At 30.6% G+C, this 12,310-nt stretch overlaps 1 protein-coding gene across 1 annotated transcript; it reads left to right on the forward strand.

Moving 5' to 3' along the window:
• Window positions 1-2,383: 2,383 nt before the first annotated feature.
• Window positions 2,384-9,402, forward strand: LOC122593130 (cytochrome c oxidase assembly protein COX15). The gene is made up of 7 exons (XM_043765488.1): window positions 2,384-2,871; window positions 3,701-4,002; window positions 4,778-5,003; window positions 6,009-6,254; window positions 6,360-6,470; window positions 8,236-8,367; window positions 8,931-9,402. The coding sequence occupies exons 1-7, from the start codon at window positions 2,638-2,640 to the stop codon at window positions 9,099-9,101; spliced, it is 1,422 nt and encodes a 473-aa protein (XP_043621423.1). The 5' UTR covers window positions 2,384-2,637; the 3' UTR covers window positions 9,102-9,402.
• The last annotated feature ends 2,908 nt before the right edge of the window (window positions 9,403-12,310 follow it).

Here is a 12,310-nt window from a genome sequence, read left to right on the forward strand (position 1 = left end):
TTAATTTAAACATGTGCTGATTTAAATAAATTGAGAGCTATGATTGGTTAATAGTTATTAAATAAGTTGTTTTGAGTACATATTAAGATTAAATGAAATAAATATTATATTATATATATAGTTATATAGTTACAATAGGATAAATATTATTGATAAGTTTTAGTTATAATAGCTTAAGGACTAATTATAAATTGTAAAACAAAGTTTGCGTTATTTTCTTTATCGAATAGATATTAAATAAATTTAATTATTTTTCATTATATTTATCTTTAGGTTGAAGTGGTCGACAATGTGTATATATATTTATTTATAATATAAAAGTCAATAAAAGTCAAAATTAAAAATTTGCAGAAATCGAGAGTTATAATTGGTTAATAAGCTATTAGATCAACTGTGTTTTAGTATATTAAAAGATGCTACAATCTTTATAATCTTAATAAATATTTATTTCGATGTGATTCACAAACACATCATATGTGATAAATTATTTTATTTTTGTTTTAAATTAGTAAATAATAACATAAAATCATACTAGTATTTTAAATTGTTTACAATATCGTGTTTTTATGTTTTATCCAATCAACATATATACGATCATTATATATTTTTTATTTGTGTGTGATTTTTATTATGAACATGACTTGAACACATATGAGTTATTTTATTGTCCAATTTTAGGTATCCTATTTTGACTTTTAATTTTTTTCTTTATAACTTTAAACGTAAATATTTTTATTTGTATTATATAGTTGTCGATGAAAATAATATAAATGAAAAATACATTTAAAACTCAATCCATTTATATATTTTGTATTAAGTATTATATAACACATACAAAAATATTTATGGTCAAATTGAAAGAAAAATACTTGAAAAAGTCAAAGTGAGACACTTAAAATGAAACGAATTGAGTAATATATAATTACTTACATCAATGTAATTTCATGTTACTTTATTAGCTAAAACTTGATATTTGATATTGATAAATATGTAAAATAATACATATTTAACTTTAGAATATCATTATACAAAGATATAACATATATATTTCATTAAAAATCCTTGATACAAAATACTTATTAACTAATGGCACCATTATATTCTAACATGTGCCCACAAGACACATGTTAAGAATTAAAAACAGTTAAAGTTTCTTAAAATATGAAGATATTAGGTAAATTTTGTACTTTGTTAATGACTATTAAATATTTTTCTATTTAAAAAAGAAATTAAGTTCATTTAATTTTCCTAAACATGTGTCTTATAGGTACATATTAAAATAATCTTTATGTTATTATGAAAGTTGAATATATTTATCTCGTGTATTATGCGAGTGAACATATATATGATTATTTAATACATGTTTTATCAAATATATGGGTGGTTAATGACGTATAATATTGTACCATTCTAAATTTTAAAAATTTAACGATAAATACATAATCTAAAAATCTCAATATATTGATGTAAAATTATTTTCAGAAAGAACTTTTAAAATTGAATTCTTAAATAGAGGTGAAAAAATACCTATAACTAATTGGAAAATGGAAAGTGATATATTTACAACAAATTTTAGTTATACACAACAATGCATGCTTTAACATAGTTGTACCCTGTGTAGTAAAATATTTAGTTTTGTTGTAGATGGCTGAAAGATGTTTTACATTCTAAATAAAGCGATAATCAAATGAATAATAAATGTAAGTGTATTACTCAGATCTATGATGCTTTGATATTTTTAGATAAGATTATTTAAATTTTGTTAAGTTTTTTTTTATGTGTGTATCTATATAAGCATTAAACTACATTAAAGATTGTAAAAATGACTAATATAGTTACAAGACTTAAAAAGAAGTCAAATCTATATTTAGCTCTTAATTGTATTCCGCTAAATAAATTTGGTTATCTTTAATTTCAAACTATCACTCGATACATTAATTTTAAGTTTTACTTATTGTTTATATAAACATAAAGTCATGAAATTTCATTTTTTTCTCTGTATATAGAGACATATCTCAACTTTGATTGTAAATGCAATGCTGTTTAATGAAACCTTGTTTATTTATAAATTAACTCATTTTAGCGAGATATTAATTTACAACTTTTGCATCATATTATTATTAGTCCATTTCAAAATCTTTTATCTATGTTTGTCAATTTACGATATTATTAAACGATAATATGTCATTAATTGAATATGCTCACTCGCATATTACACGGGACAATAATCTAGTTAGTTGATAATATAATAATAATAAAATTTTTTAGCAGCGAGTTGAGAATAGACTTTCCGAAACACCAAACCATACCCAACGAACCGGCCCAGCACAAGATTCCATCAAACCAAAGACATGGGGAAAAAAACTTTTTATTTTTCGAACAGTGGGAAAAATCTTGTATAATCGATCGAGAAGAAAAAATAAAATGATTTAAACGGGCGCCAAACATACCAACCTGATAGCCGGTCACCCGGTTGTCCACGTTTTGCTATTGTTATTCGCCCCGTTGACGACTTGTAAACCTCTCACAAACCCCCAGTTTCTAAAACAAACACCCCCTCACCCCTAAAACCCTAGATTAGACTTACACATTTTACAGATATCAAATTAAAAATCCTAATCTATATATATAAAAAAAATGTTGGAAAGCAGATTGATTTCGATTATTATAAGAAAAAACAAATCCATCAATCAATTTAAATCTTCTTATTCTTATTCATCTTCATCATCATTAAGAAATAGTAATCATAATGCTGGTCATACTCACCGATTCAATTTCCAAAATTATTACTCAAAGAATCCTTGTAGACATTTTTCAAACCCCCCAACCGCCAGAAGCTGTTTCGTTCGATCCTTTCATAATCTTAACAAGGTAAATCTTTTTTATTATTAATTTTATCATTATCATTATTATTTGTATGTATGTGTATGTATATGTGTATCTAATGTAATGTAGTGCTAATTTTATTTGATGACTTGGTTAGCTTATTGAAATTTTTTCTTCTTCTTGTTTTTAAATGTCAACTTAATGGTAGTAGTGGTTAGAGGCTCATATTGATAAGTTACCACCACGAGCTTTGTTTACCGAGGCTAACTCGTCTTTAACGTTTTTTTGCATCAATATATATTCCTGTCTTTTTTTGGTTCGATAACTTCTTTGCTAACAAGTAGTTTAGGCTCTGTTTGCGACAATACCCAATCTCGTCACAGGCGCTGTATGGGGTGGTGTGATTTAGACCGTCATACCTTTAACCAAAGACCTATAGGCTCTGTTAAGTTACTTGGAAAAAATCTTTAATTTTTTGTTTTTATTTTGAGAAAAGAAAAGGTGTTTTTTTTTTTATCTTTTAAAAAATGTTGAAAACGCATTTGGTTGTGTTCATTTACCATTCTAGAAAATATAAGTGGTTTACTGCAAAGATAGTACTCCGTCTGAAACTATTTTCGAAAACTTGGTTATAAGTCTGTAAAGCAAGTTTTCTCTGAATTATAAAGTTCTTTTATTAAAAGTATATTATAAACACGTTTTTTTTAAAAACTATTTCTTAGAAAAGTGTCTAGTTTTGGTGCAACTAAACGCACCCTTAACTCATCTGGACTATGGATGCTAGGAGTCTCATGTTCAAGTAAATGTTGAAGCAGAAACTAAGCTTACTTCCTAGTAGCTGATGACTCATCAGTTTGTCTTTTTTATATATCAGGGGTCCTTTAAGCCAACCTATAGATATATGTCAACTGTAGCTGCAACTGCTTCTAAAGAAAACAAGGAGGCATTGAAGCTTCTTGTTACTGCTGGACCTCATGCCCAGAAAGCAATAGGAATCTGGCTTTTTGCATCTGCTGCATGGGTGTTTAGTATGGTTGTTCTTGGTGGTGTCACACGACTCACCCGCTCTGGTCTTTCAATGACGGACTGGAAGTTTACTGGCACCCTTCCTCCCCTATCAGAAGAAGATTGGTTGATTGAGTTTGAGAAATATAAACGATCCCCTGAGTTCAAGCGGTTAGTTTAATGATCAGTACGTGTACATTTGCTCTACTATATTTTGCTTAAATCATCTTATATGGTCACAATGTTATTCATTATTCCAAGAACCTGAAACCATACCAGCAAGTTTGATCATTTTAGCAAAAATAATGGTGTAAGCTACCAATGGGGATGAAATTTCCCTTATGACCACGTATTTCTTTTTTATCGATTAGAGTCGGAAGTTTTGACTAATATACTTTTAGATGGGTCATTTTGGGCTATATTTTAGCGGAAAAACTCATATAAAAATATTAGCTAAACAGCGAATGGGGCAAACACTCAAAAAACAATCTTAATGAACTAACTGGGTTGGAAAAACATACAAAAGTTTATATTTAATGCATACAATACAACCTCTGAATCTGCCTATTGAAAGCTTTAAATAGTTTTGTAATCATAAGTAAACCGTTAGTTATTTATAAGAATGCATAAAATGTGGACACAAAGTTAGCACCCATCCATACAGTTTTTTGACTTGTGTCAATTAAATACCCAACACACTTTCCCATGTTTGTTTAGTAACTGCAATTGCATTGTCGATACATCTTTCTGGATCGTCATTCCACAAAGATCACTATATTAATGCTACAATGAAGTTGCAAATTCATCGTTGCTCCAATTAAGAGTGTAATTATGGAGTACTTAGTATTTTGCTACATTCTTATGGTTGACGAAATGTGGCAGTTTTTTGTTGATAGCAACTAATGATTGAGTATTGCTGATCCTACATAATAAATACTACCTGCAGTGTGAACAGAGGAATGGGTATTGATGATTTTAAATTCATCTACTGGATGGAATATGCACACCGGATGTGGGGAAGGGCATTAGGAATCATGTTTGCCCTTCCATTTTCATATTTTATTCGAAAAGGTTATATTAATCTACGGCTTGGAGCTAGACTCGCTGGTCTGTTTGCTCTTGGTGGTGGTCAAGGGATGATCGGCTGGTGGATGGTTAAAAGTGGTTTGGAAGTAAGCAACATATTTTATCTTCGAAATCCTATACCTAATAAATGTAATAATTTGACCAATTTATATGTATATGGGTTGCGGGTTATGTTATAACACGAGCTAAGTGATTCAAATAATAGGAAAGGGTTTAACGGGTCTAGTTGGTCAAATCTGATTAGAAAGTCATTAAAGTGTATTCAAATGCATAAGAACCATCGAAATGTTTACTAAGAAAAGCTAAATAGTTTGTAATAATAATAGTGCTTTGGTAATTATTTGTTGGACTTACATTCAAAATAAATAAATAAAATGGATGGAAACGTTCGAACTTGACACAACTTGCTCTGACATGAATTGATATTCACTCTTTACCAACCTGCCCATTTCTTACTGGAAATCTATATCTAGTGGAAGTGGTGTAGCCTGCAGGTTGGTCGTCTTGTGTAGTGGGTCAAAAGGGCACTTCTTGATATTGGTTGAAAAGGCACGAAGCACTCTTTTTCTCAGTAGTTTTTTTCTGTAGGTAGTTAATGTGTCAAATATATGATTTTAAAAGTTGTAGAATTCAATCATATGTTGGACTTATATAAATTCAAAAAAGCTGGATGAAAAATGTCCCAATCCGACACACTTTCTTTTGACATGAACTCCTTCTAACCCTTTACCAACTTACCCATTTTAACGTGAAATCTATATCTACTAGAGATGGTAAATGGGTTGGGCGGCTTGGGTAACAAGTGAAAAGGATACTTTTTGATATTGGTTGAGAAGGTGTTGGTGTGCACGAAACACTTTTTTTTTTTATCTTGGTAGCTTTTTCGTAGGCAGGTAATGTGTCAAATATGTCTATAAAATTTTTCTCTTCAATATAATCTACTTTGTGAAAAAAGTTATTCAAGAGATTTTATGCATTGAATATACACTTTAATATCTTTTAACCCTTTTGACCTGTTAGAAACAAAACATAACTGGGTCAACTAATTTTAATGTTGTATTAACATCTCAAATTTTCATGTTTCTCATTAGGAACCACCCTCAGAGTATTCTCAACCAAGAGTAAGCCCATACCGTCTTGCTGCTCACCTAACTTCAGCTTTTGCAATATATTGTGGGCTCTTCTGGACTGCTCTTTCTGTAGTCATGCCTGAACCTCCTACTGAGTCAATGACTTGGGTTAAAGGGGCTGCAAAAGTCCGAAGGCTTGCTCTTCCTGTTGGTATTCTTGTTGGTATAACTGCAGTTTCAGGAGCCTTTGTTGCAGGAAATGATGCGGTATGTGACCAAGTTTTTTACATCTCTAAAAGTACTTAATATCACTCGAATACCCATAGTTCTAAAAAAACTAGTTTTGGCTCAAGTTTATGTTAAAATGTTCAGGGACATGCATTTAATACATTTCCAAAGATGGGTGATTCATGGATCCCAGAAGATGTTTTGAGTATGAAGCCACTTCTCCGAAACTTCTTTGAGAACACAGCAACTGTGCAGGTATTTAAGCTATATAATTAATCATATCTTCTGCATTCTGTAAAGATAAAATACTGTATTTAGATAATGCATTAAACTTCCAGAACAAGATGACATATGATTGTTAGATTGTTAATCAAGTATATTGGCATGTAGGGTTACCGACATTGATACTTCTAGGCTATGTTTTGCAAAAGCTTTTCAAGAGCTTTTGGGGAGCTTTAGCTTTTAATTTTGAACAAAAAGCTCCTATGGTGTTAAAAGCTTTGTTTGGATGCAACTAGCTTTAGCTTGTATATGAAAGAAAAAGCTCCAAAATGAAACGCTTCTTGAAGTAGCGTTTCAGGAGCTTTAGCTTTTCGATGAAGCTTTTAGTCATTAAAAGTACACAAATTCCTCTTAAAGTTGCAGCTACAGCTACCATACCAAGGGTGTGTTTGGCACAACCTTTTTTAGGAGCTTTAGCTTTTAATTTGAATGAAAAGATCCTATTTTGTTAAGAGTTCTGTTTGGTGACAATTAGCTTTAGTTTTTTTATTTTGAAACCATAAGCTATAAAACAAAGCGTTACTTGAATAAGCGTTCTATTTGTGGCTAGAGCTTTTGATATACAAAATTACACAAATATCCCTAATCTCCTAAGCATGTTCCTCTCTACCAATATAATCCGTATTTTGCCTCCATCTTCTTTGCAATACATACGAGTCCTTCGAAGGAGACAGAGCACGTTCTTTTTAACAGAACTAAGATCACACGAGGGTAAGTGAATGTAAATTGTAGATATTATTATTTATTTATTTTGGTAGATTTAATTTTACAAATCCCTACATGTTTCTTGCTTAGATTTGATGAATTTGAGTATGATGATAATGATATATCCTTTTTATTGTTGCTGACAAATTTAAGTATAACATCAAACAGATAACATGGTGATAGTGGATTATATATTTATATGTATTATATAAATAAAAAGAGTTAGTGCATACCAATCCTAGGAGTTCTGCAATTTAAGGAGTGCTAAGATACTTCAATTTACGCATACATGGCTATAGATATCATGACTTGCTTTTTATCACAGTATTCTAGTTTTTATCATGCTAAGGTTATGAAATCACTAATGGCTTCAAGTTTACAATATAAATTTGGATGTAGATTTTTTAGTTAATACAGAGCTGTTCTTGCATAGGCTTAAGATATGATTCAGTGAGGTTACATGTATCAGGATAGGAATTTGGCTTTTGTTCCATTATTCATAATGAGATGAAACATACGTGACAAACTTCATGATGTTTTTATGGTCGGAGAACAAACTTTGAAAACTACTTTCAGGGAAAGTCTCTAATGAGATGAAACATACTTGAGACGAGATTGCTACTTTAATATGGGATGCACGACGTTGATGATTTCTTAATAGCATTTTATGTTTGTATTAGTTGTTTTAAGTGTTTTTTGCATTTGGTTATATATGGTGACATTTTTGTAGTTATAATAAGTTGTTCTTTTTGGTCATTTTATACTTTTAAGTTGCAGCTACAACTATCGTGCCAAACACTTCTAAAAAATAAAAGCTCTTGCTAACAGCTTCGGTGAAAAGCTACAACTTACAACTCTAACTAAAAGCTACAGCTACCAACTACAGCTACTTTTGCCAAACATACCCCAAACAATTCTAAAAATAAATGATCTAGCTAACGGCTTTGCTTAAAAGTTACAGCTACTTTTACCAAACATACCCCTAAATCCCTAATAATCCAGTCTAATTTTGAACTCTATTTCGTTTTTTTAGCTTGATCATCGTATACTTGCAACTGCCACCTTAGCATCTATTGCTGGTCTATGGTTGTCAACAAGAAAACTTGAACTACATCCAGCTATTCGTTCTTTGATCGGAAGCACATTGGGGATGGCTGCTTTACAGGTATTTATTTGCTCTGTCAAACCCATTTATACAGTTATGGGGCAATTTGGGTTTTATTTGTTTGATGATGGGTCAAGCAGCTATAATATGATATAGTTGCTGAAAATGCAACAGAATGGAGGCTTCAAACTTGTGTTGCTTGTAGTAATATGTCCTAAACCATTTAATTAAAAGAAACTTTACAATTACATAAGTAATATTTTTCAATCATATTTATACGGTTATTGTTAACAATATAAAAGAGTTTTGTTAATGACAGCCCTAAGGGTTGTCAGTATTAATTAACTTGATGCTTTAAAATTTGTACTTTGTCTTGCGAAAATTCAGGGGGCGGTTATTGATATATAGAGTACTACTTTTTATGCATGTAATAAGCTGTTAATGACAACCCTTAGGGCTGTCATTATCATTTTCCTATAAAAAAGATGCTAAATAGTTGTTGCTACTCTGTCCGTTTAGATCCATCATAGTGAAAAAAGTTGTGGTCTAAAACCAATTTTGATCTATACCCAACTGTGTTTATGTATTGTGTTCTACTAATTTTGTCGTACAATTTATTGCAGGTGACTTTGGGCGTATCAACTCTTTTATCTTATGTACCGGTTTCACTTGGCACCGCCCACCAAGCCGGGGCTTTGACTCTTTTGACTTTTATGCTTCTACTTAATCACACTGTACGCCGACCATCACCAATGCTTCTCAAATCACTTCCCGCAGTTGCAAAAACAATGTGATTACCAATATAATTAATCAGGATTCTGATTATACATATAATGCCTCTACATGTGGTAGCTCTCTAATATGTAGACTGATAGCTGTCTTAAGCCATGACTGGTGGGTTGTACAACTTTTATGTGCACAATGGCAGCAGCATTTTTTATTTTTTTTCATTTATCAGTTAAATGTCAAATGTTCATTATCTTTTGCTATATTATACGGAGTATTATGGTATTTTTCTCTCTTTTTAATAATTTATTGTATCTAAAATTCTTCCTAAAGTATAATAAATAACTGTAGTATAATTTTAGTGTCTCATTTATGTTTCAATTACAGAATGGCAAAAGAATTATTGCATAAGTTTTTGCTTCCTTCACTTACAAATTAAACAACCTAAAAGGCTGTCTGTCATCAAAGAAAACCATATGAAAATTACATCAATGGAGTTGGATTTCAAGAATGCGGATTATGATTAAAAGTTTCTTAAAATGAACCATCACCAAGTGGTTTATCCGTAAGGAGTCATATTTATTTACAAGAGGTCTCTAAGTTTGAATAATGCCCTAGACAGAAATATTTTGAGGGTGGCTAGGGAAGTGGTACGTACTGGACACGGGAAATATAGCTAGCCATCGGTGAGTAACCCGAACAGGAAAAAATAGGAATTTAAAATGACAAAATGTCAATTAAAAAAACAACTTGTTTTAATATATTGATAGACCCTTATGGAGTCTATATGCCTAGAACCTCCAACTCTGCAAACCTCACATAGAAAGTTAACAAATAGATCGGAAAAAAAAGGAAGTAATCATGACGACACTGATTCATATCCTGACTAGTACTAATCAAGCGAATTTACCCAGTACATTAGAAAGGATCCACATGAACACGAATGACTCGAGCGACTGAATAAGAAATAACTGATCAACTTGAAAGGAATTTACCAACATGCATGGCAAAACAAGAATTCCATCATAGATTCATTTTGCCAGCGGCATAGGTACTGTTAGAAAATTAAGGCAAATCAGTACAGAATAAAGGAAAGCATAGGCGGAACTACACACTATTTAGGGGTAACCCAGGTCTCCTAGATCTATGTAGTGTAATTTTTTTTTGAAGAACAATGTATTATTTATTGGTGTTATGGGTCAAACAAATATGAGATACTTTTTAATGTGACTAGTTCTAAACTTTTGAAAGATTATCCTAATAATAAAACTCATAAACACGTACTTGTGCAATAAAATGGTAAGTAGAAACTACCAAAGTGTCAAAAACTCTTTTTTTATCATTCAAAATATCCAAAAACCGTAAAAAAAAATCACTAAAAAATGTAAAAATTTAGTCGGCATCATTATTTTATGTTGATCCAAGACCAACGATAAAAAAGTTTATGCTACCTATCCCTTTTAGAAAAGCCCAGTAATAATGAGCACTTTTCAAAATATCTTCTTCCAAATGCTGGTCATGTTTTGGTAACACATTAAGGTGATACGCAGCTCAAATATCTGTTACTTAAAAGTTTATAACATTCATTGGGTGTGAAATGGGGATAGTATGCTGCTGGCATATTAGCGACAGTTATGTTGTAGTTGATTGAATTGGTAGGATTATTTTTTCTTTTAACATTCGGTCGTTATATGATTATCGAATGTCACCGTATAATGGTGAAACCTTACATATACCCTAAACAACGAAATGTTCACTATGAGCCGTTAAAAATATTCACTAGAAAAACCTCAAAGTTTATCATCCTTAAAGATCAATCTCGAATAACACCAATAATGTTTCTAACCACCTTGGTTAACCTTCATTGGTTAATTGGTATGATTCTAACTTCAACATCACACGACTCCACATTAGGTTTGGCATCTATTATATATATTTATGGTTCCAAAGCAAAGAGAAAAAAATATATTTGTAACATGATCTTAGCCATTGAAATTAATAAACAAATAAATCTCAACCATTTAAACTAAAAGTCAAATTTGCCTATTCTATATATGGTAACCTTTTAATGTCAAGACTTCTTGATAATTACTTCGTTTTATTTAACCAAACTTTCAAAATGCGTTTTAGATTTCAACCCATCACTCCAAAGTCCAAACTACGTTTACCACTACCAAGAACTATTGAACATTAATGTAATATTTCTTATGTGGGTTTCTATTAATTTTACATGTTAAAAGTATACTATCAAGCTTAAGCATCGAAGAGAAACATGGATACAATATACAAACCATGCTTTACATTAACTGATGATATATATATATATATATATATATATATATATTGTTGGTAGAACTAAGAGAAAAAAATAAATATAACTTTTAATCAAAACCATTGAAAATAAAACACAAGTTAATCTTAACCATTGAAATAAAAAGTCAACTTTGACTATTTTAAATATGGTAACATTTTTAATTTTATTAAATGTATTATTTTTGTAATCATATTACACAATCTGTATTGGATATCCATGAATAAATATGCATAATACATACTCTATGGAAAAAAAAATTTTGTTCCAAGTGAGGTCCACGTTAATTGTGGGTAAAGTGGAAAAGACGCCTCTTTTTTTTTCCCATCTAACTTGTATATTTAATTCAATTTTTAATTTAACTTCCTCAATTATTATTTGTGTTATGTTTAATTAGAAAAGCTTTTCACGGTTATATCCTTGTATATTTGTCTATTAAGTTTACAATTGAAAGTCTTTAATATGTATTTTGTATCAAGCTTATTGTTAATTGATAAATATATATATATATTTAAAGTATATTTTAATCCATATAGATTTAAATTTTAAATTATAACTATAATATAATTATATCAGATTTGGGTGAACAAGTTGACGGGTTAAAAATACTTAACCCGAAGTTAACCTAATATCAAAATAGACTTGAAAATCTCAACCAAAACTTGTCAACCTAAACTGAACCACCTATCTATAAAAAATCGGGTTGGTGGGTTAAATTGTTTGGTGGGTATTTCGAGTCATATGGTTGGTGCAAATGACAGATTGATTTCAAGTAAATTGGGTCATGGGTTGTAAGATCAAATGAGTTGGTGAGTTGAGTAATTTAAAATATTTAAAATTTAAAATGTTTTTGGATTGGCCGGTGCCTTATTAACTCAAAAAGTCAACCCGACACCGACATCGCCATCGACACCTACCCCCACCCATCAATATAATATAATTATACCAAGTTCGGGTAAATGGGTT

This window comes from Erigeron canadensis, chromosome 3, assembly GCF_010389155.1.
Source record: "Erigeron canadensis isolate Cc75 chromosome 3, C_canadensis_v1, whole genome shotgun sequence".
NCBI lineage: Eukaryota > Viridiplantae > Streptophyta > Magnoliopsida > Asterales > Asteraceae > Erigeron > Erigeron canadensis.

Bases quoted from the DNA above. Each gene is read 5' to 3' on its own strand.
- LOC122593130 (XM_043765488.1), top strand. From the start codon at position 2,638: ATGTTGGAAAGCAGATTGATTTCGATTATTATAAGAAAAAACAAATCC. The intron at 4,003-4,777 runs GTTAGTTTAATG...TACTACCTGCAG, and splicing joins CGATCCCCTGAGTTCAAGCG to TGTGAACAGAGGAATGGGTA. The intron at 6,471-8,235 runs GTATTTAAGCTA...TCGTTTTTTTAG, and splicing joins AGAACACAGCAACTGTGCAG to CTTGATCATCGTATACTTGC.